The 25,016-nt window shown below is 52.7% G+C and overlaps 2 protein-coding genes and 1 long non-coding RNA gene across 5 annotated transcripts in view; 2 read left to right on the top strand and 1 right to left on the bottom strand.

Annotated features, from left to right (window-relative positions):
* CCDC13 (coiled-coil domain containing 13) overlaps positions 1 to 1,546 on the top strand; it is a 33,579-nt gene extending 32,033 nt beyond the window's left edge. Inside the window, exons 17-18 of one of the 2 annotated variants that reach the window (XR_012994750.1) lie at positions 18 to 345; positions 1,225 to 1,270. Coding sequence is in view for 1 of the 2 variants with exons in the window: in XM_076332056.1 (XP_076188171.1) it covers positions 18 to 172; positions 1,443 to 1,546 (259 nt within the window). In the remaining variant the exon portion in view is untranslated. Of the gene's footprint in view, positions 1 to 17; positions 346 to 1,224; positions 1,271 to 1,442 lie in introns of those variants that run through there. The other variant, XM_076332056.1, reaches the window with a different exon arrangement.
* On the bottom strand, positions 17 to 2,474 carry LOC143157254 (uncharacterized). Its single transcript, XR_012994751.1, has 3 exons — positions 2,407 to 2,474; positions 1,657 to 2,143; positions 17 to 70 (listed from the first exon to the last, which is right to left on the bottom strand). It is a non-coding gene; the product is annotated as an uncharacterized LOC143157254 (long non-coding RNA).
* Positions 2,475 to 7,295: 4,821 nt separating this feature from the next.
* On the top strand, positions 7,296 to 23,023 carry HHATL (hedgehog acyltransferase like). 2 transcript variants are annotated; one of them, XM_076332054.1, is made up of 12 exons: positions 7,296 to 7,372; positions 8,972 to 9,119; positions 9,680 to 9,747; positions 10,127 to 10,240; positions 10,390 to 10,584; positions 11,429 to 11,638; positions 15,410 to 15,581; positions 16,895 to 17,039; positions 17,428 to 17,463; positions 18,197 to 18,398; positions 19,842 to 19,983; positions 21,246 to 23,023. In XM_076332054.1, the coding sequence occupies exons 2-12, from the start codon at positions 9,014 to 9,016 to the stop codon at positions 21,365 to 21,367; spliced, it is 1,512 nt and encodes a 503-aa protein (XP_076188169.1). In that variant the 5' UTR covers positions 7,296 to 7,372; positions 8,972 to 9,013; the 3' UTR covers positions 21,368 to 23,023. The 2 variants fall into 2 exon arrangements, with proteins under 2 accessions (XP_076188169.1, XP_076188170.1); XM_076332055.1 differs by lacking the exon at positions 7,296 to 7,372 and having other exon boundaries at positions 9,063 to 9,119; positions 9,684 to 9,747.
* The last annotated feature ends 1,993 nt before the right edge of the window (positions 23,024 to 25,016 follow it).

Raw genomic sequence — 25,016 nt, 5'->3', positions numbered from 1 at the left:
CTTTTGTTTCCTCATAGGCTTGTGATCCAGCTGGATGAGAACGAAGCTCTGAAGGCCGCTTTGGAGACTACTGTGAGAAAGAAAGAGGAAGACTTTAAACTGTATCAAGACACAATGGACCAAGTGAAGGATATCTTTGTACAGGCCATTCGGCAGCAGAAACAAGAGAAGAGTTAAGCAAGATATTCAGAGTCCTTTGGACTGCAAAGCAGGGAGAGAGCCCAGGCATCGTGCCCATGAATTGAAATGCAGTGGCAGTGCCGTTTTGCAGCCTTGGATCATGTCATTTCTTTAGCATTTGCAGAAGAGGATGAGAAATGGAGATGAAATACAAAAAGGGTGAAGGTATTGCATGTCAGCAAATTCTGTCTGTACGAGTTAGCCAGCAGCTGGCTCTCAGACTGCACATGCCATAAGTTGGTGCAGTTTAGGAAGCTGCAATTCTGCAGTGTGATTTTGGGCAAACCCTCCCTAGTTTCAATAGAATTTTCCTCAAGAGGCCTCGATATTCAATATGCTGCTGCCTTTATCAGCTCATGAAGGAATTTGCTATACAAAAGTTATGCCAGCCCCCTTCCAAAATCGTGCCAGGAACAAACTGAGTTCTGTTTTTATCAGCACACCGATACCTGTCTGTCTCAGGCTTTCTGTAGTACTTAAGTGCTGAGGGAGTGGATTAGCCTGGCCTGTGAATATCTGCAAGTGAACTCTGCGGGGGGGGCTCCACTCACCATTCCGACCTGTTTCTTTGCATTGAACTCTGCTGCCAAGCAGAGTTTTCTGAAACTCGGTGGAGTTTCCACTGAAAAGGTAGACTGTGCAGATTGCCCCTGCAGTCAGTCAGACCCACCGTACGTTCAGCTCATTCCATGCGAAACTTGCCATCCAGGCTATGAATTCCCTATTCCTGGGTCTCTGCATTCATCCCTCAGGCAGGGCTTGTTCTCGCTAGGAAGAAATGCTAACAAAACACAGGCAGGTCCTCACTGCGGTAGCGACGGGACTTTTGGAGATGCTGAAAACCCTTGCATCTCTGTCCTTTTCTCTTGCAGCATGGTGAGAATACCAAGCGCAAGCTAATAAGGCATTAACATGCAGCCTGCCAGCAGAGAGCTAGCCTTGGGGATTAAAAGCAAATGGAGAGCTAGTCATTTTTGTATAGTGCTGCTTTGTTTCTCGGTTGAAAGTCTTGAAAGCTCTTCTTTTTCTGCGTTGCTTTGTCAGCCTCCTTTTGTGACTGTGAAGTTTGTCAGACTTTAACCCCAGCCACCACCAGTGCAAAGTGGATTTGTGGACAGGCAAGCTGCTGCTCCCTTCCCCGGAACAGGGATTGCATCCTGACTCCACTTGCCCTGCGATAAGGCAGAGTGAAAAAGAGAGCAGAGCGGGAGTTACTCCAGATGCGGTGAGGGTGGTGTCATCCCTGTCTTTTTCCTGCTTAGGTTCAGAGATGTCTCTCTTCAAACAGCTCACGGAGTCCCTGATGGAGGAGGCCACTAGTCGAGAAGAAGCTCAGCGCCTGAGAGTTAACCCTCCCTGTACTTAAGAGCCCTGCTCCGCTCCCCCAGCACTGGCCTATAGCTCAGCAAAGCTGTCAGTGTCTCTCTCGCAAAAACCGGGACCAAAACGGTTCATTGACAAATTCCTCCTGCTCACCTTGCTGGTAGCATCAGAGGAAAAGGCATCTTGCAACCCACAATCCTCTCCTCCCGACAACTCGAGGAATCGTAAATCCTTGCTCGAGAGACAGAGTCTCATTCAAGTGAGCTGCGGTTCGTTTCTGTTCAACTCCGTCTCGATGATTATGTAGCATGGGATAGAGTGAGCAGACCAAATTGATCAGCCCACCTCTGACAGATATTTTAAGGACCTGCGGTAGTGAGCGGATCCCTTTGAAAAGCTGCCTGAGCTGCGGCAGAGGTGTGGAGATTTTGCTATGCGGTGGCTGCTAAATTCAGGCTGGTAGCTTGCCGCTGGAGATTCTGATTTCGCTTACACAGAGGTGTGAACCCATAATATTTTCACTTAAGTACGGGAGAGGCAATCTGCCGTCCTTTCTAATACACAGTCAGCATTTGTCTCCCGTCCCGTGATGAAGCAGTGAAGATCATACCGCTCTCCAGCAGAATTCTTCCTGGGGTGGCTGTGAATCAACCCATGAAATGCAGATAAGAAACTGGGAATGCTCTATGTTACAGAACACATATGGCTCGCTAGCACATGGTGCAAACCTCTTCTCAAGTGCTGCAACACTCATTTCTTTAAACATATGCTTGTTTGGGGTTGCACAGAAGCATTTTCTCTTTTTTTCTGCACAAACACACACACACACCACACACACACAAGCACGCCTTGACAAAGAAGGAACTAAGACACTATAAAATAGTTTATCTAGAGAGCCCATACCTGTAAGTAACTGTTTCGCATGGAAATGTGCAATCTGTCTCCTGTCACAGAGTAGTGGCAAGGTCTGAACACAAGCCAAATTGTCCAGATCTTCTCAATTTTCACCTTAGTTTTGAAATAAATTCCCTCTGCGCTTCCACAGAGTTGATCTGCGTTCGAAATCTCTGCTGCTGCAGACTCTTGCAGCAACTGATTCCCAGTTTTCAAGGTATGATACCGATTTTCTTGCAGTGCATGTCGTTTTGTTGCTGAATGTAAGAAACCCTGACAGATCTTGGAAGCAGCAGCCCTAGTTCAGCTGGCTGCAGCAGCCCCACGTCCCCCAACCCATCACTCAGAATAAAAACAGTGAAAATATTTTTCTCACTGCCTGCAAAAACCCATACGCCGGTCCTCAGGCACAGAATCTCTCCAGCACGCTTGATGTGCTGTTTGAGCTACAACATTTCTTTCAGGGATGTAGCTGAGCTTGATCTGAAACCTCCCCAACCCCCTGCTTTCCTTGGAAGTTTGTCCTTGTGGATAATTACCAACCCATTAAAAATCCCATGCTTCAATTCTCATCCGAGTTTCTCTGGCTTCAGTTTGCAGCCAGTCATCGTTACGCCTTTCTTCGCTAGATAAAAGCGGTGTGAGTACCCAGCATTTCCTCGCTGGGACAGCCTTCATCCAGCGTAAAGCCATGTCACAGGCCGCTTTTTGATAAGCTCCGAGTTTTTTCAGTCTCTCATTGTAGCTAATGGTGGTGACAAGCTAGCAGTGACAAGGCCCGGCATCGCTGGCACAGGCTGGTGGATACAGTTAAACTGCGAAGAACAGCGTAAGGTTGATTTTGCTGCAAGTGTTTAAGGCTATGGACGCTCCGCGTTAGGATTTGGCCAGCTTTTAGCCAACGTATGCTAAGAATACGAGTCCTCCAAACACTTGGGCCGAGCCAAAGGTTGTCTCCTACCCTGGAGCTGGGCAGAGCGCTTCCACGAAGCAGCCAGAAAGTGCCTGACGGATGCATCCAATTTTAAAAGTACAGCTGAACCGCTGGGAATAAATGACCTTTGATGAATTGTCATCGTTTTCCTTTCGGCCTGTTGCAAGGCGTCTACCTGCGAAGAGCGGACATCGCAAGAGTGCAGCTTTCCAAACTGGCCGTAACATGAATTAAGTTGCATTAGCGTGGTTAACTATAGGCAGTATCGACACAGGCAAGCTCTCCCTGCCCTGGGCTCTGCTCGGCCAAGTGGCAGAGGATCAGCCAGCAGGTCAAAGCCGATCCCACTGTCACGGCTCCAATTTAGAACCGTAGATCGGGGCTGCGGGTGCCTTGCGCTCTCCCTGGGGCTCCAAGGCGGGACAGAGGAGCGAGGAGGAGACAGATTTTCAGTCCTTCATGTGGGTGAAGTGGGGAGGAAGCTGGTGGCAAAGGGGAACTAGGCTGGAAACAGCTTTGCCAGCGTCCCCGGCAGCCGCAGCCAGCAGCTGCTACTGCCCTGCAAGCCGCAGGGCCCTCGCCCCGTGCATGGCAAAAGGAATGAGGTTCGGCTTTAAATGGAAAAAACACTCTAGCAGAGCCCCCATGCTCTAAATTAAGCCACGAGCGAGCCAAGAGGGGTATTGGGTTTCTCCCCTCATCCTCTCCCCTCTGAGCCCAGTTCCGAGCCGGCTGCTCCCATGGGACAGGGTGGCCTCGCTCAACAAATGCCACCTCAATCCCCACGCGTCTCCGCTTACAGCTCCGAAACCCATCTGCAGGGGGGGGGGGTGAAGTCCTGGGCTTTACAGCAGCTCGTTTGTCAGCAAGAATAGTTATCTGCAGGGCGCAGCGTGGCAGCGAGAGGAGGGGGGGGGGGGGTCATCCCACCGTGTCATTGACCTAATTGGGGCATTTTCTCAGGAACGGGAAGGGATCGTGAGGAGAGGAGCTGAAGGCAGTCAGCTTTGACCTGACGCTGGGTTGTCCCTGCCAGGTGGTGGGACCCTTCTTCAGGCTTCTTCCCCAGGGCACCAGGAGGTCCTGGGACCTTTGATGGGGTTGGTGTGTGCCATGGGGGACAGGCAGAGCCATTCTGGGGGTGCTGAGAGGGGTCCTGGGGGTGACCTTGGATGGATGGATGGATGGATGGATGGATGGATGGGGCACACATCCCCCTCTCATGAGCCGTCCCGCTAGCAGGGTGAGGTCCTGGTGGGGTGGCATGTTCCCAGTGATACGTTTGCATAGGGAACCCGGTGGGGCAACCCAAGGCAGTATAAAACAACCCACGTGGGTTATTATAACCCTCTGTCTTTCCAGTTCACCCCATAAATGGCTTTAAATTAAAGAAGGGTAGATTTAGACTAGATAGAAGGAACACATTTTTTACGCTGCGGGTGGTGAAACACTGGCACAGGTTGCCCAGAGAGGTGGTGGCTGCCCCATCCCTGGAAACATTCCAGGTCAGGTTGGACGGGGCTCTGAGCAACCTGATGTAGTTGAAGATGTCCCTGCCCACGGCAGGGGGGTTGGACTAGATGACCTTTAGAGGTCCCTTCCAACCCAAACTATTCCATGATTCTATGGTTCTATGATAAAGAGCTGCTCCAGCAGCAGGGAGACAGCAGCATAAGGCAGGAGCAAACAGCCAGGAGGAGGGCTCCCCATCCTTTGATGTCCCCATCAAACATCTCCCATTTGTGCCGTGCCTCGCTGGGACGGAGCTGAGAGCCTTTCGTTGAACACCACCGCCTTCCCACTCACTTTTTCGGACACTAAAGAGGGGCCTGGCCTCAGCTGGTGTGCCACAGCTTCCAGCAACCCACCAGATGTTTGAAAAAAACATCATTAAAATCAGCTTGAAGCCATAAACAGCCCTTCGTCATAAAGCAGCAGCACTGGGGCAATAAAACACAGGGGCGTCCCCTGTGCCGAGGAAGGTGCGCTGGTCACATTAAAAATAAATCTTATTATATTAGAAATCAAGAGCGGGTTGGTTTTTTTTTAATTTTAACAATATCTATAAATTAAAGCTAAATGATTTTCATCACCACAGTTCCCAGAGCCTCATGAAAAACCGCCGCACAGCCCTCCACCTATGTTGCGCTTTCAATCCAGCAAGATCACAAATTACTCAGGATTAAAAAAAAAAAAAAAAGAAAGAAAATAAAAATCTATCATCGGCCCGAAACTCTCCGGATGCCAATGCCCAGGGAGAGCAGTGCGATGGGGCTGTGACCCTCCTGCCCTCTGGGATCCACTCCCTGGAGCCCCCCCCGGCAGCCCTCGCAAGATCCCCATCGTCTCCAGTCCCGTGGCCACACAATGGGGCCCCTTGTGCCTCCAACGCAGCAGACGCCTGGAGAGAAGGATTTTGGGGCTAGTTTTGGTTTCTGCCTGGGGCAGGACGGGGGGTGAGTGGGTTTGGGAGCCAGGGAGGGTGACAGGGACCTGCCGGTCCCCCGGTGCCCCTTTGCTCGTTGCCTTCCTCTACTACCCTGCCACTGCAGCGAGCTGATGTCCGTCTGCACCCGCTGGCGGGGGGGACAGACGCGATTTTCCCTCCTGCTGAGGCTCCTTGATACATGGCCGTGGCTGGCCATAAACCCCTGCCCTCCACAGGCGCATGGAGCATGATGAATTGTGTCGCTGTGCTTATCTGCACCGATCTCTTAATTACTTCGCCTCTAAGCACCCAGTCAATTATGCCAAGGTCTGAAGAGCTGAAGTCCCTGGGCAGGGACCAAGCTGCGGCAGCAGGGTGAAGGCTGGGGCTCCAGGAGATCCGAGGGGCAGGCAGGCGAATCCTGCCTGGCTGCTGCAAATTAAGGTGGCTCGTTAGGTGCTGAAAGTGTTGGCCACGGAGCCATCGCCAAGGCTCTCTATGGAAAGCCTCTCTCTGTGCACACCAAGTTAAAAATGCTGCTAAAAAGCCTTTTTGTTCGTGGCCAGTGCAACAGCAAAGCTGGGCTGACCCGAAGGGTGCCGATCCTGGAGATCCTCCCTCCTAAGCCCAGAACAGGACTCGTCTCACCCCAAAGCAGACAACCCACAGAGGTATTTATAAAACCCAGGCTCGTCTGCCTTGTTTCTCTCCCCTGACCCTACAGGCAGCCCAGGAGATGCTCGGGGACGTCGGCCCCAGCGTGAGCTCTCCCCAAATCTCATAGGGGTTTGGTAGAAGGAGCTTGGCGCAGGACACGGAGACGAGCCTGACGCTGCGTTGACTTGTTCTTGGCTGACTTGTATTTGCATACCCCGCAAGAACGGAGACCACAACCCATCCCAGCCCCGTCCTATCCCCCGTTTTGGTTGCAGATGCTGAAAGCTGAGAAGGAGACCCCGAAGGTGGGGGTAGAGATGGTTTGTAGAGATGTTGCAACCTCCGAGCCCCGCGCCGATTTAAACGCTGCCTGAGCCGGGGAGGAATTGCACCTTTTGGCTCCGTGCCTCAGTTTCCCCATCCCTATGCAATGATAGCTGCCTCCCCTCCTGCACAAAGTGATGCCTCCCCCTCTCTTGCAGGGCCCAAAGCGGGGCACCGAGACACCCCTGGGAGGGAACCGGTCCCTGCGTGGGGGCTGCCGTGCCCCGGGGCTCCCGTGGCTGTCCCCGGGCCGTGCTCCCTGGCCCGGGGTGAGCTTTGGCAGCCAGCACGGGTCCTCTCCAGCAGCTGCCGTGACAGACAGCTCCTGAACCAGCCCCCCTCTGCAGTGCTGCTCTAAAATAAAAATACCTCCTGCCTGCTCCACTCCACTCCCGGCCAAACTTCCTCCAGGGGCAAGGTGGGGGACGGCAGCCCAAAAATACACCCGGCCGCCCCCCCCCCCCAAGCCGGGCTGAGAGATGCTGTAGGGCAGGCCAACGGCCCCCCAAACCCTCCGTCGCTTCCCCCCCCCCCCCAACACTTTCCCCCCTCCTGCCGTCCCCCCCGTCGCGGTGCCGGACGCTGGATCCCCGCACCCTCGCCCGCCTCCACCCGCGGCCCCGGGGCTCAAGGTCAGTAGCGGGGAGCGATGCGGGCCTGGGGGGGGGGGGGGGGGGACACGCCGGGGGTGGTGACACGCTGCTCCCACAGCTCCAGGGCTTTTTGTCACCTCCGCCTGCTCCCACCGCCCGGCCGGGGGTGACGGAGGGGAGCGGGGGGATGAAGATGCTGCTGCCCCGCGACGGCTCGGAGCTTGGGGGCGGGGGGGGGACGACGCACGAACCTGTGCTGGGGGCCCCCCGTTGCACCCGACTCGGCAGCCCGGGAGCAATCAGAGCTAAAATTGTCCGAGGGGTCCCCCGCCAGCACCCCTCGCCCACCGCAGGGTCCCCAGCGGCAACCGGGGGCCGTTAACCGCCTCCCGCCCGGCTCATTCGCGGGGGGGGGGGGGGGGGGGGGGCCTTGGCCCCCCCCCCAAAAAAAAAAAAAACCACCTTGCAAAGCGTGGAAAGGAGGAGGAAAAAGAAGCTCTTGAAAGCCACCTCCGCCAGTGCCCTCCCGCCGCAGGGGGACCGCAGGGTGGTGGCAGCGCGCCCGCCCGCAGCGGCCCCGCACGGGGGAGCGGCCGCGGGGCGACCCCCGCACCCCCCGGGGCTGTGCCCAGCCCGGGGAAGAGCCCTTCCCGCCGGGAAAAGCGTTTCCTCCAGCGCTGGGGAGATGGGGTCGCCCCGCATCGCTGCCAACGACACCCCCCCACCACCCCCCCCCAGCTCTTAAAAAAATTGTGACCAAAAAAAAAAAAAAAAATTAGTAAAAAATAGAAATTAAATAAGCACCCACGGCAAAAGCTTTGCGGTGCAGATGCGAGAGCAGAGGGTGACCGGGGGGGCCTTTTACTGCTGCCTAAAAGCAGAGTTACGCTCCTCATTCCCTTCAAAGCTCCCCGCGCCGTCGCAGGGGCTGCGCCCCGCCACTCGCGGGGTCCCCCCCCCCCCTTCCCCACCCGCGGGGGATGTTCGCGGGTGGGTGGCAGCGCCGGAGGAGGGTGCCCGCCGGCGGGGCTGCCCTCTGCCCGCCCCGCACACCGCCCGCTCCAGCCCTAAATTGCGTTTTTAGCAGCTGCCGGAGACGCAGCGGGGAGGCTGCAGAGCTCCGGGCGGGCTGAAAGGCACGTCGCGCCGGGGTTAATTAGCTTTGGCAGGAGTAATTAGCCCAGGGCTAATTGCGGGGGTTGAACGTCGGCATCCCCCGAGCCCTTGCCGATGCCGGTATCCAATTAGGAATTAGGGGGGAACACCAGAGGCGCGCTGGAGGACCCCCATCCCGGGCGGCTGGCGCCCCGGGGCATCTCTGAACGTTGGGATGGACGCAACTTGCTGGGAAGAGCCCTTTATCGGGACCACCCGGCTGAGCTGCCCCCAAAGCCTGGCTCCTGGGTGGGTTTTGCAGCAGGACTCAGCAGCAGCCTGGCTCCCCACACCTGAGTTGTGTCCCGGGGTTCAGCCCCAGCTGATACCGTCTTCTCCTTCTCTTCAGCTACCAGCCTTCAAGCAAGCCCACAAAGCAGAGCTGCTGAGGACCGGCAGCAATTTAGGGTGTTTGAGGGGTAGGAGGGCAGGTGAACCCTCACCCCTGGTTTTTTTTTCCCCTCTCCTCCTCCCCTTTCCCAGATCTGGATCCCCCTGCACCGGCCGGGGCGGTAACCGGCTGCCATGGGGGTTAAAACGATGCTCCCCAGCTACGAACTGGGGTTCTACGCTCTCGTCGTGACATCCGCTGTGGTGTACAGCAGCAGCGGGATCTTTGAAGCATCCAGAGGTAATGCTCCCCATCGCATCCCCCCGGAGGGGGCCTTGGGAGGGAGGATGGATGTAACGTGGCTGCTTTTACAGCTGTCGATACCAGCAGCAGATCCCTGGCTTTAATCTTTGCAGAGAACAGCTTGGGAATCCTTTGCAAGGTTCAAAAAGGATTTTTGCCTTTTTGCCTCGTTGCCCTTGTCCCCATTTCCATGGCTCAGAGCAAGAGCCTGTGGCATGTCACAGCTCTCCAGCCGGTGCCCGGAACAGGCAACCACCCCGCCTACAAAAGGCTGGTTCCCAATTTTTTTGTCTGGAAGCCCAAAAAACTGAAAATTTCATGGGATCAGCCGGGGGTCCCTGGGATGTGCACTGCAAAAAGGCTTTGCTGGAAATTCTTGCAGAAATGGTTGAGGTACCTGACTCCTATGGTTGTCCATGGGAATTAGGCACTTTTGGGACGGGGTGTTTGAGCCCTGATGGCTCATCACCGCGGTGAGGAAGGCTCCCTGCCTTGCCAAAACCCGGGCCCCATTTCCCAGAGCTGTTCCTCTCCCTGTACCTCTGATTCTTTTGCAGACAGCATGAACAGAAAGGCCTTTCGGGACGGCATAAAGCCGGGCTGGCACTACTTCGGCAGGAAGATGGTAAGCGGAGGAAGGACTCAAAGTCTTTTCTAGCTACCGGCGACATGATCGGTGCTGACCCCTGGAGAAGCAGAGCTGGTTTTTCTGCTGCTGACACACTTTTGCAAAGTCCACGTGACTTGTATTTTCCTCCCTAAAGAACTAGTCAGGAAAATAATCAGCCCTGCAGCACCGTGGATGCTCTTCTTTATGTGCACCAAGACGAGCAACCTCTGCACATCTCTTCTGGGGTTTTATGACCAAGCTAAAGTGCTCGGGAGCCCTTGGGTGGAAAAGGGGAAGAAAAGGCTTTGAAAGTTGTGTGGTTTCCCCTCCAGACGGGTGTCGGGGTGGGGTGTGAGGGCTGGGGGCAGTAAGGCACCCGGTGCTGCTCCCACAGGACGTGGCCGATTTCGAGTGGATGATGTGGTTCACCTCGTTCAGGAACGTCATCATCTTCGCCCTCTCGGGACATGTCCTCTTCGGCAAGATCTGCTCCATGACGGTGCCACAGGTGAGTCAGGGACATGGTGGGATGGATTTGAAAGCACCAGGGTGACCTGGGATCCGTGAAGGGCGCTTGAGGGATGTTCTAGGATAGGGGGAGCAGGGCTGGGGCTTTCATCAAGCTGACAACAGGTCGGGGCCGCTCTCTTCTCGCAGCACCGGGCTGTGGTGTACATGCTGTATGGGGTCCTGGCCGTGCTGGGCAGCATGGGGCTTGTCTACCTGATGATCATCCTCTCCCACTGCCTTGTCCTCTACTCCGTTGCGCTGGCCAAGCAGAAGTGGCTCTGCTATGTGGCCGGGCTTTGCTGTCTTGCCTCCTTCAAGGTGGAGCCATTCAGCTCCTGGCAGGTAGGTGCTGTCTCGGACTACCTGTCTGCCTCATTTCCAGCCCACTTGTGTCCCTCTCCTTGGGTTTATCTCCAGGGAGGGCTCCTGGGGCACCCCCAAACCCTGGGCACTTCTCCTGGCTATGTCAGAGCTCCCACAGGGTTTGAGAGGGAGGGGACTGTTGTGCTGCTGAGCTTGGGAATAATCCCACAGGGGTTATTTTGTGTTTTGGTGGCTTCATGCTGAGCCAGAGCTCAGGACACCCAAGTCCTTCTTGCTGCTCAGGCAACAGCTTGTCAGCCAGGCAAGATGTGTTCCTACCCCGTGTCTCAGTTTCCCCACCTGTAACACAGTGCTTGGATGGGTTCAGTGACGCCTATGCCTATCTCTTAGGTCTCTGCCCAGTTAAGATTTTCTCTCACTGGTGGGTGGAGAGAAGCCCAGGAAGGACCTTATAAAGCTATTCAGTCCCTCTGAAGGACAGTGCTGCCTGTCCTTGCCTGCTGCTTACCTCCTGAAAGGCATTCCCCTCTCTCCATCAGGCTTGTGCTGGCTTTCCTTCACGTCCTGGGGAGGGTTATGTCCCTGTGACAGAGTGACATTCCCACCCCAGACCAAAGCCTGCATGGCCCATAGCTGCTTGGTGAAGACATGGCCAAGAGGATCCACCACTTCCCGGCTCCTCTGGGATGCAGGAGCCAGCTAGGAAATCGAGCCCCAGTTTTCTCCTTCCAACAGCAAGGCTCATTAGCTCCAGGGACAATTGGAGCTTCGCCTACTGCCCTGGGAGTGATGTCCTCCACAAAGCAAGGGAGTACAGAAGTGGCACCACATTCCTGGTGGTAACTCTTTGTTTCTCATCCAGAGTGGGTTTGTAACAGGAGCTTTTGATCTTCAAGATGTCCTCTTCTATGGAGGAAGCAGCTTCACCATCATGCGCTGCATGAGCTTTGCACTTGAGAGCTCTGAGAGGAAAGAGGGCATCTACTCCATCTTCGACCTCCTCAAGTACAACTTCTACCTCCCCTTCTTCTTCTTTGGGCCTGTCATGACGTTTGACCAGTTCCATGCCCAGGTGAGTGCTCCTGAGGCCGGGCTGGAGGAGGACCTCTCCCTGTATTTATTTGCTTGGATTTAATGCCTACAAAAAAACACTGTTTGCCACTGTGAAGGTGCAAACAGTTGTAGAGCTCCTCATGGTCATGTAAAGTCTGTGGCCATAGTCTGGGCTGCACAACGATGCCATGATTTTTGGGGGGAGGGGCATAAACTGATGGGGTTTTAACCTTCCCTTTTGGGTTTTTGGCCATTTCCACTGATTAATGCAGGAGGGAAGACATCGCTGTGGTGAAAACACCATGCTGGGATGAGGAGCGGAGGGTTCAGCTCATGTCCTTGCTCGCTGGGCACCTGCACTGCTCAGTGCCTCGGTTTCCATGCACTGTCACCCCAGCAGCTCCATGCTGCCCCACTCTGCGGTGCTGGGAGGCCACGGTGAGAGCCAGACATGCGGTGCTCATCCATGGGACCTCTGCATGCTGGTGGCTGTGAGAGCAAGGGAAGTCTCATGTTCCCATCCATCTGGTTCGCCCAAGGAGCATGAATTTCTGGAGATGGTCTGTGTTTCTTCAGATGAAGTTATTTCTCTAGAAATAAGTAAGATTGGGTGGAAGGCTGTGTTTCAGCAACCAGGGGCTTCCTCTGTTCCCCATGAAATACCCTTGTGCCCCAAGTCTTTGCCTGTATCGCACACAACCAAGGGGACTTTTTGAAGAGCAGACTCCAAACAGCACCGGAAAACATCAGCAGAAGCCTGGGCTGGGACCAGCCGAGCTCTGGGGCTGTTTCACATCCAAAGATCAAGCAAAACGGCAGTGCTCTCTCCCTCCTCACTCTTCCCATCCCAACGTCCTTTTACACCAATGATCAACCTTGGTCATCAAAGCAAAATGGTACTTCTTGCTAAGGGAGGGACCTCTTGCTTGGTCAGCAATGGTGCTGGGAAGGGTTGCCACCACCCCTTTGTTTCCTTTTAAAGAAGAACAGCTACATTGAATTTTTGGACCCCAGTTGACATCTGGGTGCAAGAGCATTTGGGAAAAACATTTGTGAATTCAGAAGAAAAAACAGCCCAGGGCAGGGGAGAGCAGCCAGAGCCTCCTTGGTGAGGAGGAGACCAAAGACCCACCCAGCCCAGCACCTTCTCTCCAATGTTGGGCTGGTAGTGGTTGCCTAAGAAAGGGTCTACACTGGTCTTGTTTCCTCCAGTGAGCAGGATGAGCCCTGATCCAAGTCCTACTCCTTGCTAGTTCGTTCACCTGGGTCATTAACAACCTCATGCTGCATGCTGAAAGGTTGAGAGTGCAGGACTGAGATCCCTTGGGTCTTGCAGGAACTATTTAAAAGGACTTTTATAGCATTTGACCCTGAAGACCATAAGGTCAGCTCTGGTGTCTCCCATGAGGGTGCACTGAGTCCACCAGCAGTCCGTTCTCAGCAGACAAGCACCAGGCACATCAGGCCCCAGCTGGGCTCTTCTCCCCAGGCTGCTGGAAGAAATGTTTCATCCTAAGGCTTCATCTTTCCAGTTGTGTCTCATCTGTCAGGCTGAAGTAGAGGCGAGCATGGCTCCAGCAGCCCCACTGTCCAAGCCCCTCCAGAGGGGGTGCAGTGTCCTGGGGTGCCCTCGTAACCCCATGTTCCTCTTCAATCCCCGGGTTCCATCAGTCTTTCCTGTGAGATGGGCAGCCCTGGCTTCTTCTAACACTGCAGTCAGGTATCTATAAATCAGGGCATTAAACCGCTGGTGTCTCCAAGACCTGAACTCCCACCACCCCTACAAGACTTGATCTGGAGGGTCCTGTTCTTTTTGCACAGCCCCAAACCATGATGATTATAGCCACTTAATGAGCAATCCTCCCCCCCGCCTCTGTTGCTTAAAAGTCTTACATCAAAGGCACAGGGAGTAAGTCCCCAACCCCTTTCCCATGCCCCAGCCAGGGGTCCTGTCTTGGCCTGGCCACCACTGCCATCTCCTGGCTAGATGCCCCCCTGCACTGCTGGAGCTGCAGCTAATTGCAAAGACGAATTCCTAATTGCCTAACAGCAATTATGGGTGCAGGCAGATGGAGTCCCTTCCTCAGGGTGACGTGTATGGCCCAGGTAGGGAACAGATCTGTCTCTTTGGCTCCTACTGGTGCTATGTCCTGGTGGAACCCTTGCAACCCCATGTCTGATGGGAACTCATCTGTACCAGAGTTTGGCCAGCCCCATTTGAGCTGCAAAGCATCTTCCTTACTAGGATCAAGGGAACAAATTCACTTCTGTGGGGCTGGAAGTGTGGGGGACACAGCCCTGATCCCAAGGGGATGGTGGCAGAGTGCTGCCACCACATGCAGACATGAGGATGAGAGGAAATGCCTTCAAGTTGCGCCAGGGGAGGTTTAGATTGGATATTAGGAAAAATGTCTTCACCTAAAGGGTTGTCAAGCATTGGAACAGGCTGCCCAGGGAAGTGGTGGAGTCCCCATCCCTGGAGGTGTTTAAAAGACGTGTAGACGTGGTGCTTAGGGACATGGTTTAGTGGTGGACTTGGCAGTGCTGGGTTAATGGTTGGACTTGATGATCTTAAGGGTCCTTTCCAACCTAAATGATTCTATGAAAGGGGGGGTTCTGTGTCCTCCCACACATCTTCATGCCAGAGCCTGTCCTCCCCTGGCTTGTCCTCCAGCTCAGGGCCCAGCAGCCTCTTTGTATCCTTAAAGCACTTGGCATATAACAGAAATGAAAAAATCCGGCAAAGGCTTTAATTCTCAGGAATCATCTGGATTTGATGACGGGGCTGGTGCAGCAGCCTGCAGATTATGTTGGGAGAGCTCCCACCTCTTGCAGGGAATAAAGGGAAAGTAATAAACATAAGAGGATTTTGAGTACAGCAGCAATTTTTTACAGCGAGGAGGAAGCGAGGACATCAGTCTGCCCAGTGTAATCCTGAAAGCTTGCTCTGATGATTTTTATACTACAATGGCCAGAGACATGACAGCTCCTGGAGGCAAAGCCCAGACTCTGTTTGTACAAGACACAGCAGAGACGAAACCACCATCGATCAGGTCCTAACCAATTCAGGATGGCCCCTCAAGCAGCTCTCCCTCTCATTTACAGCAGGTGTCTGCAGTAGAAGCTCCAGAGACCATCAGTCATCCTCCTCCTCTTCCCAAATGACCTTGGCCAAAAAAATGCATCTGGCCCTGGCAGAGCTGTCAGATGGGATTCCAGCCCTTCTCCCAACCTCTCCTGAGCATGCAGATGTCCTTCCCTACAGGCTGTGGCATCCTGTAGATGTGATGGGTATGGGCATCTGCTCCCCCTTAGTGACCTGTGCCAGGGGCCACCCTTAAGCAAAGTTGACTTTCTGAACATGTCCCTGCAGAAAGAGCATAAAACCCAGCTCCCTGGTCGGTACGGTTTTCACCCCACCTAGGGTACGTACAGCCAGACCTGTCACTGCTGTGTCATGCTATGTGCCTGCTCTGCTGGAAACCCCAGTGGTGGGAACAGCCTTTGCTAGGAGGGTGATCCAGGAGGCACATTGCTGCCATGCTCAGCACTGAGGCGGGGGTGTTGGAGGGATGCTGTGGGTGGGACATGGCCTGCTCCCTGTGGATGTGTTCATGTGAGCTAGTCCCTCGGGTCTTCCTGAATCAATGGAGATTTCAGCCGTGTAGTCCATGGTGTGATTTCTAAAGGACAGCGTTGAATTTGGACTTTGAACGTTTCTCCGGATGGAGGAACATGCTGCCCATCCTGTCTCTCAGCTCAGCCCTTTCCTGGTTTGCCGTCCCGGCAGGTGAGCACCCGAGAGCTGAGACGCAAAGATGACGAGATGAGGAACATCCGGGTCCATGCCCTCCTCCATGTGGGGGCCATCATCGCTGTGGATATCTTCTTCCACTTTTTCTACATCCTCACCCTCCCTTCTGACCTGAAGTTCGTGAACCGCCTCTCGGACTGGTCCTTGGGTGAGTGGCCGCGCTTGGACACGCTCACACCTGTACTCAGCTTCGAGGCAGTGGCGAGTGATTCAGATCTCCGTCCATCTCCATTGAGAGGCCTCGTCAATGTCTATGTTGGACAGGTTTGGGTAAAGCCCCCCTTCTTCCCATTGACAATGCGCCGAGCTGGGGTCTGTCGGATGGCATTGGTTTGACACCTTCATAGGGTCCTGGAGGAAATTGTTTGGCTCGGGGTTTAAGAGGCTGAATACCAAGCCATTCCCATTGCCTTTGTCTGGACTGGAAGGGAGCTCAGAACCTCCAAAAATCAACCCCGTGCTGTTGCAAGAGGCACATTGGTATCTCAGATGCCTTCACAGGTGGCCACCCATTATGGGTGTTTGTGAGCCACTGAAATGGCCACGGGGCGTAGGTAGTACAGAGAGCAGCTCAGGGTAGTTGTAGCTGCTGTTTTCAACTACCTAAAGGAGGGTTGTAGAGAAGGTGAACTCTTCTTGGAGGCTGGCAGGGAAGAAGCAGGACACAGCAAACAAGGTGCAGCAAGGTAAAGTCAGATTGCATGTAAGGATTTTTTTTTTTCTTAGAGTGGTCAAACATTGAAACGGGGGCCCAGAGGGGTTATAGATTCTCCAAAAATAGAGATATTCAATGCTTAAATGGACAAGGTCCAGAGCAACCTGATCTCCATTCGACATTGGCTGTGCTCTGAGCAGGGCTGGACTAGGGACCTCCAGAAGCCAAAGTCCTGGGATGAGTAGTGGTAGCAGTGCTGGTATTCAGCTGGCAGCTGGATGGAGGATTTCAGCTGGCCAAATACATGTCTGATGGCAGCATTTGAGGCGCCATAAGGTATCTGACACCCACACGGGGCTGGCACAGGGCAAACAGGGGCTGGAGAAGCCCCATGTCTCTCCAGAGTGGCAGCTGGTGGCCAGGAGAAAATCCTAATGCAGCTAGAATGGCACTAGCATTGATTTAGGGTGTCCTAAGAGAGCTGGGTGGACTGACCAAGCATGTGCGTTACTCCAGAGGGAGCTGAGCTCTTCTGCAGGCTCTGCTGACTGTATCAACCAGATCTGCCTTGTCCACGGTGGGAGGTCAGGCATGGCTGACATCGAGGCAGTGTGTGGCCCTTAATCTGTGAGCTGAATCCCAACAAGACAGAGACGTTTTAACTTCTGTTTGCATAGGAATTAGAAATCTTTGGTGTTTTTTATTGCAATAGACATGCTGCCGTGGGACGTGATGTTCCCCCAAAGTCCTGAAGGAGATACATCCCGTGCCCCTCTTCACGTTTTTGACTCTCATTTTTGCTCCAGCTGGCTTGGCCTACTCCAATTTGGTGTATGACTGGGTGAAAGCTGCTGTCATGTTTGGGGTCATCAACACCATCGCCAGACTGGACCACTTGGACCCACCCCAGCCCCCGAAATGCATCACCATGCTCTACGTCTTTGCAGAAACGTGAGTACCCCACGTGCATCGATGAAGAGAGACAGCATGTTTGACCTGAATGAAATGTGCATGGGGGGGGAAGGAGGTCTGGGCTGTTCTTCTGAGCAGCTGGCCTGTAAGTTGGAGACTACCTACGTTGAACAGCCTATACTGAACCTATAGTCTAGACCTGGCCATAGCCCAGGGAAATATTCTTGGGCAGGAAGCAATGGATGAGGTTAGGTTACGACCACATCGGTAGTGGGACCTGTTCAAGGAAGGAGCATGGAGAACTGCTGTGAACAAGGTTCAAGTATTACCTCACCAGGGGACCAGGCGCCTTCTATGGCTGACTGCTGCGTGGAAGGGTGCCATTAGACTGCGTGTTTTAACATGCTTTTTATCATCTGCATTGTAGGCATTTTGACAGAGGGATTAATGACTGGCTGTGCAAGTAAGTGTCTAATCAACCATCTCTAGCCTGGTTCAGGGTCTTCGCTTTCATCACATAGCAATGAAGCATTAAATGCTGTTCATCCCAAAGCTGAGGTGTCCTCTTTTCTGGGTGAATCCCGCTATGGCATGAAGTCATATTTGGTCTGTTTATCCGTAAGACCATTGAATTAACCACCGCAAAATGCAACAGCCCCCCCCCCCCAAAGTTGGGAATGAGAGAGTCCTGTCCCAGAAAACCCTTTAAGTCTGGTGGGTTTAGCGTTCCCTCAAGGGAGGAAGAGTCAGGTTCATATTCCACCAGGATGAAAGGGGAATTGAGCTCAGGTCTCCCATACCCTGGGTAATAAGGGTGACCTGAGCTCCACCTACATCTCCCTCAGCCCTTCAGCTCTCTTCAGCCACGAGTACACACCAGCAAACCTGTACTGACGGTAGTGGCTCCTCTGTGCTGAAATCCTGTGCACCAGCAAGCATGCGCCATGCAGCTCTATGGATCCCCACATATTATCAACCCTTTACCTGCAAGAGGGAGAAAGGGTGGTATTTTGTCCTTAAGGAGCTATAGGTTTGTGAGGAAAACAAGCCACGTGTAGCTGGACTGTAGCAAAAATCAGTTTATTGCTAGAACGTGTCAGATAAGACATCCTTCCCAGTGGGCAAGTGTGGGAGAAGGGACTCCAGAGGGCTCTCCTTGACTACGGGGAGCACCGACCACTTTCCTTGGCTGTTAGGTACGTGTATGACCACATTGGAGAGAACCATGACAACATCATGAAGGAGCTTGTGGCCACCATCGCCACCTTTGCGGTCACCACCCTGTGGCTGGGGCCCTGTGAGATCGTTTACATCTGGTCTGTCTTCAACTGCTTTGGCCTCAACTTTGAGCTCTGGGTGCAGAAGTTCTTCCAGCAGGAGCCCTTTGCCAAACTGGAGGTGAGGAGTTGGGCTGCAAGTGGATGGGGGAAGATCAATGGGTCTGGGGCTAAACTTTGCTGCTGGAAAACGTCCATGACTGTACAGAGCTCAAACTTGTTTATACAAGTCAGATCCGTTTTCAGCTGAGACTGAAGAGCAACATCCCTGATGATGCCGTGCAGCTCCATGTCCAAGCCTCCTGCCTGGAGACCTGAAGCTCTCTCCTGTGGCCTTTAGCATCCTTGTGATCAGCTACTCAGCTGTGCAAGGGAAGCACAGTCCTGGTGCTCTGATCCCTTCATTTTATGCACTGTGTCACCCACCCAGAGCAAATTCTCACCTGCCCCAATGATGCTTCATGGGAAATTTAGGTTGGGGGTGGAGCTTTCAGAGGGAAAATGGAGGTCCAAGAGAACCAGGAATGCAGCCCCAACGAGGCGTCAGAGTGCTACAGATGGACACAAAATCTGAAGCCTGTCCATGGGGAAATGTTTATACATTTCCATATGGAAATCATTTGTTCTTCTTGTTCCGCAAAACATCTTGGCATTCTGAGTGTTTTTGATCTGATTTCTGATAAAAGCAAATGTTTAGGTACTAGAATGAATTCTTTTCCAACCACTCCAAAGCTTAGTGCCCTGTCTCTGTTTGGGACCAAGGTGCCTCGGGGACATGTTGGAAGAAAAACTTAGGAAACTCCATCCTGGAAACAATTATGTTCCTTATGTGTTTTGCCAACCTAAAGTCTGGAGGTCCTAAACAGGTTCAGTAAAGACCCCTTTTGAATAAAAACTTCAGAGAGCAATCCTCCTGTTTGCTCTCCTTGTTGAACTTCTAATCAGATTATAGCACTCGTGGGCAGTGAAATCTCCTTCCTTGTGGCATCACAATTCTCAGCACTCGGTGGCCTGGGGATTCATCGTGCTCTTTGAAGATTGCTGTGAACCGCTTCCCCGCTCCTCTCGCAGCAGCTGCTCCTGAGGATTATGTGCCAGTGACAATTTCACTCTGCTGCTGTCACTAGTTTTCAGCTCTTTTTTTTTTTTTTAATTCCTAAGAAACAATTTCTACCAGGAGCTGAGAGTGATTTGCACATAGGGCTAATAATAATCCTGGTATACAACAGCATTCATCTGCCTTGAGGAATGGCTTACCCAAGGCAACAGATGAAGAAAACAGTACTCAGCCGTTACAATTAGCATGAAACGGTGTATAACATCTTGCCCCTACCCACGGGACCTTGAAACACCAGTCCAGAGTCCCAAATGCATCTGAGTCCAGCAGCAGAGCAGAAGTTTTACCTTGTTCTTATGTTTCTTCATCCCAGAGACAATAAAGCCTGCTCCAATTTTTGCCTACCCCTCCGTGATCCCAGCTGGAGTTTGGGTGGAGCTGGACCAATCCATCCCCTTTCCTTACAGCCCCATTTTTCCTCACTCTCTTCTTCTCTCCCCTCCACAGGCCAAAATGTCAGCGGCCATGTCTCGGCGGATTAGGGCAGTTTTTGGGGCGGCAAATTTCTGGGCCATCGTCCTCTACAATATCCTAGCCCTCAACAGCCTGGAGTTTGCACTGCTGGTCACCAAGAGACTCCTTCTGACAGGTAAGATGCTACCAGCCTTCCCCATTGAGACACCCTTGTCTTGATGGGGGGACACTGGTAGTGGAGCTGAGGACTGGGACTTCCAAGTCCTCTTGATGGTCTGGCCATTGGCTTGTTACGTGGCTGCTCCCAATGTGCTTAATTATTAATTAAAAGGTGCAGAAAGCTGTTTCTTAGCTCACATCCTTCTCGTGTGAGCTTTCTGGGGTATGAGCTGCCTTCCAGGTGTGCTTGTACAGCTCCTAGCACAGCCTGACACTGTGATTTAGACTCCTTGCAGCAACACAAAGGTCATATTCACCCTACCAAGATGGGCTGTGAAAGGGTCCACTTGATGGAGAAAGGGATTTACTTGTCCTACCTCATCTCCTTTTGCTTTAGCAGTTACCTTTGCGTCAACCTGAAGGTGACAGATACAAATCCTCGTCCTAGGCTCCTAATGAACAGTCTTATCCGTACATTTCTAATCAGTGGATGGTGGCACTAATTTAAAGTCTTCTTGAGCAGCCCGGAGTATAAATAGCCATCGGGAGCCCGCATCCTCCAGCCCTCTCTGGGACGGGGCTGGCGTAGGAAATGGATAATGTGACGCTCTGGGCTCAGTGTGCCAGAAGTGCCTGCCCGCTGAGCTAGCTGGCTTTTGCTGGTTGCATTATTCATTTCAGAGTTCCTGTTTTAGCAGGTACAGAGCCTGCGTCTCCCCTCTGCTGTGGATACCAGATGCGTGGTTACAAATACTGTCAGACCCTTCCTAAGTGGAAGGAGAGCTCCCGGCTCTCAGTCACTTACCTAGGTGACAAAAACGTGTTTCCTGGGCGCGCACTGTGTCCCCACTGGGTATTGGGACAAGGCTGGGGTTGATCCTCAGCATCAGTGGGGCACAAAGCTTCCAGAAGGTCACAGTGCTGAACAACAATGGACGCGGGTAGGTTGAATGGGCAGAAAGTCAACCACCAAGTCTGAACTTGGTGGGCAGAAGGAGTTTTGGAGGTAAGGGAGTGCTCAAAGCATGTTCCCACATTAACCGCGGTCCATGATGCTTTGGTGGGCTCAGGCACCACTTCATCTAAAATCTGATCCTGGGAATTTCTCTCTTCTCTCAGTGAAGCTGTAGGGCTGGATGCACAATGGGAAATGTCGTTGGCCATCATGAACTTGTGGGACCTCCCAAACCCACCTGAGAGGCAGCAGTGCTGGAGAAGAGCTGGCCTCATTAGGCAAGCAGCTACACCACGATGACCATGTCTCCCTCCATCTTCCAGGTTTCCCTGTCAGCACGTTGTCCATCTGGTTTATCACGTACTGCGGAGTGCAGCTGATCAAAGAGCGTGAGCGCATCCTGGCCATCGAGGAGGAGAAGTGTGACAAAGCAAAGGTGGAGTAGAGGGAGGCATCGGCAGGCTTGTCCCAAAGCCTCGTCTCCCCTCCAGCCGCTGCTGCCGGGTCAGCCACTGGCAGGGGCTCTCCAAGCACTCCCGACAATCGACTGCTGTAGCTCACCCATGTAGAAGTCACCTGGAAGGCGCAGGTCACCCCCTTGCTGCAGGAAAGATTTTCTATAAGACACAGTGGGTGTTTCTCAGGCTCCCCATGCACGGCAGACTGCTGAGGTAGGCTCCCAGGACATTTCTTTAATGCCAACAAGAGCCATCCCCATCATTTTTCTGACCTTCTGACATTGTGCAGGCCTAGAGATTTCATCCCCTGCTTCCCGTAACACTCGGTCCACCAGCACTCGGCTCTCCCGCAGGACCTGTAGCCCATGTCTCCCAGAGGAGACTCTCCAAGTCCCACGGCTGGAGGTTTTAGGGTGGGCCAGACACACAGCTATGAGAAAGGGATTAGCTGGAGCTGAGCCTGCTCTGGGCAGACCATCTCCAGGTTGTTTCCAGCCCAAGCATCCCATGTTTCTTTCACTACAAGAAATGGTTAGCATCCACTGTCAAGTGTTCAGCACCTACGGTTATGCAGTAAGGACTGTGAAATGGCTCAGCACGATCTATACCTACCAAGAGGCTAATAAATAAATAGTACGGTCTCTATAGCAAAGGGAGGGACCAGGAACAGCACATTGAAGGGTAATTAACTTCCCACCACTGTCAGCGGGTGCAGAGTGATGGCTGTTACGATCTCTGCAAAACAGGTCCCTTCAGTGCCCAATGTCTTGAAAAAAAAAAAAATTATTTAATGCCAACATCAGGCATAGTTAATTGAGAGTGCGGGAGCCATACCTGCTTCACAGCCATCGCGCGTCATGTGCAGGTCACCCGGGCATGCTGAAGAAACACAACACATGGCTCACAACTGCTTGGTCCCCAGGCCCCAACTCAGACCCAAAGGGCCCTCCACCGCTGGGTCTGAGACCGATGTGGCCACCATGACCATCCTGCTGTGATACGTGTCCTGGCACTCGAACCAAATCCCACTTGCATTTTTTACACGCCATGGACAAAGGTTTAAGCTCACATTCCTGCCCATGGCTGAGGAACAGAAGATGCTATAGCCAACTCTTGCTCATCTCCAGCCATCCATCCCTTTACTCAACTGACTTCGGTGCACACAGCCTAAGCCCGTGACTGCGTGGCTGAATGAGCACACACACATATGTACAACCAAAGGAGAAAGACCCTGAATGAAGGGCAGTGATTTGGGACTCGGTGGCGGAGGGGAAGCCCATGATAGACTCCTCGGAGAAGTAGACTTTGGGACACTACGTAGTGAATGCATTGAATAAATTTACATGTGTAAAACACAGTGCCTTGGGGAAAAGGTGGGTTAATAGTTAAAAAATAGCTCTGATTCTCTTACACTTTAGAGTAACTTTCAGTGGCCTTATGTCTGAGTTCTGTTGATGTTTGGTGAGAGCAGAATCTGGACCACTTTGTAACGTGGGTTGAGACGCTTGGTGCTGGTGTGTTCTGGCTTCCCTGTGGATGAAACAGGATCGGTTCCTAGCCAGCTTTCAGCTCTGCCAAAGTAATTTGTGAAGTCCCTGATAAATGTCATTTATTTATCTAGTAAATAAATGTTGGAAATCTGTGGCACTTGTTACGCTGCTGTAATGCAGGCGACACCCCGGGTAATGCACTGCCATCAGAGCTGAGGGACACAAGGATCTGTTTGCAAGTCCTCACCTCCCACCCCTGATTGTGACACAAGATAAGACATTGTTGAGTTTGGTAGAAACTCACCAGATTGGAGGTTTGGCTGCAGCTTGATTCATATTCACCTTTACTTTGACTCCACCTTCGTACTGGTGAAATATCACGAGCCTACTGCCATCAAACTTTCAGCCATGTAGTTTTTATTTCTGGGACCCCGACCCAAAACGTTGGAAGTAGCGGCAGGTATTGTGCCTTGGTGGCATGTCTAGTCACATCCCCCAAACCCCTACAGCTAGCAGGCATATCCCTTTTTAACACAGATCTGCTGCTGGACCTTTGGTAGATGTTTCTTGGCATCCCTCTTATTTCAGATTTACTCTTTACCACCAAAACAGCTATGACATGGTGTGCTTCCTCCCAGCGTAAAATTCAGGTCTTCTGCTCCATACGGGTGTCCTCACACAGCTGAAGCCACCTTGAGCTGCCAAGACCAAGGGCTCTGTCTCTGCAGGTGGCTCAGCTGAGATCCCTGGCTGCCCGGGAGGACAAACAGAGTCACCCACCTCCCAGTGTCGAAGTGGGTGACTCACATGGCAAAGCCCAGTGACGCTGCACTGCCCTCCTGACTTGGACACTCCAGGAGAGAAAATAACCCATTCACTAAGGATCTAAATTTACCCAGCAGCTGCATCTGCTGGAGCTGCCAGAAGGAGCTAATCTTAGACACGGAGTGATTTGTTAGAGAGACAATTCATGGGAGAACTTGGGCTTTTCCCCTCTTTGCCTGAAGTTATCCCCTCATTTATCACTGCTGTTAGAAGCCCAGGGGGTCTGGTAGGCCAGGAGCACCCAAGTGGTGCTATCTCAACCGTGTCTCACTGTTCAGCGTTGTGCAGAAGACCCTCAGCCTCAGTGTATGCCTCCATGGAGAGGGATTTATCAACTGCTCATCTCTCTCCTGGAGAAGAGTATCTTGTCTGATCTGGTTATTGCCTGCCTGGTAGTAAAACTTGCCTGAGAAGCCAAGAAAAGCAATTATTTATTGCAACTACAAATCCAAATTAATAGCCCTACGCTGGACACTTTCTTGTTCAGCCTGACATGGCTGTAATTCCGGCATTCACCTTTCTTGTTCTAAAAATCTGTATGGGAGGGAGTGATCCTGCTACATTGCATCCCCTTAGGATGCTTTCCATGTATCCTCACCCACTCCCATGTCGTAAGGGGACTATTGCACACTTAGAGACACACTTGATAACTAACTGACTTAGTCCATTGGTCACTGGAAAGCACTAGCTGTAGTCCCGTTAGACCTGGGGCCAGTTAGCTGAGGGCTGCCTCAGAACAGCCCACCTCATTCAGGGCTGTGTTGTCTATCATACAGCAGTCAGCACTCGGGGGAGTACCCTGGGGAGAGTCGATTCACACATTCGTGTGTTCACGGAGATAACTGAGTGGTAACTATGATCACTGCTCAACCTTATCCCATCCACATGTGCCATCTCATCTGCTTTTAGGTGCTAAATCTCTCTGGGCTTGGCTGCTACTCGCTTGGAGAGCAGCTTACTTTAGTGGTGACATGGTGGACCCAGCAAATGGAAGACAGATGGGACGAGTCTACTGTGATCAAAGCCTCCACAAGAGACAATGGTTGCAGAGGGCTCAGAATTGATGATTGCCTCAAATTCCACTGCTATCATCAGAGAAAAGTCTCCTGTAGCAATCAGATGTGGCCTTGGCTCTCCAGTCCAGCAAGGCTCAGACCAAGCCCCCAAAAAATCCTATTGACTTCCCTGTGCATAAACAGATTGTAAAATGGCAATGACCAACCAGTGTGAACAAATGAAAACCAGGAATGAGGGAATACACACAAGCGAGAAATACTGTGCTTGAGATCCAGACTGGAAATGTGTAACCTAAAATGTAAGA

Source organism: Aptenodytes patagonicus, chromosome 2 (assembly GCF_965638725.1).
Source record: "Aptenodytes patagonicus chromosome 2, bAptPat1.pri.cur, whole genome shotgun sequence".
NCBI classification, from domain to species: Eukaryota; Metazoa; Chordata; class Aves; order Sphenisciformes; family Spheniscidae; genus Aptenodytes; species Aptenodytes patagonicus.
The sequence above is the reverse complement of the archived record's forward strand: the minus strand, read 5'-3'. Positions and strand labels throughout refer to the sequence as shown.

Bases quoted from the DNA above. Each gene is read 5' to 3' on its own strand.
- HHATL (XM_076332054.1), top strand. From the start codon at position 9,014: ATGGGGGTTAAAACGATGCTCCCCAGCTACGAACTGGGGTTCTACGCT. The intron at 10,585-11,428 runs GTAGGTGCTGTC...TTTCTCATCCAG, and splicing joins AGCCATTCAGCTCCTGGCAG to AGTGGGTTTGTAACAGGAGC. The intron at 17,464-18,196 runs GTAAGTGTCTAA...CTTGGCTGTTAG, and splicing joins ATTAATGACTGGCTGTGCAA to GTACGTGTATGACCACATTG.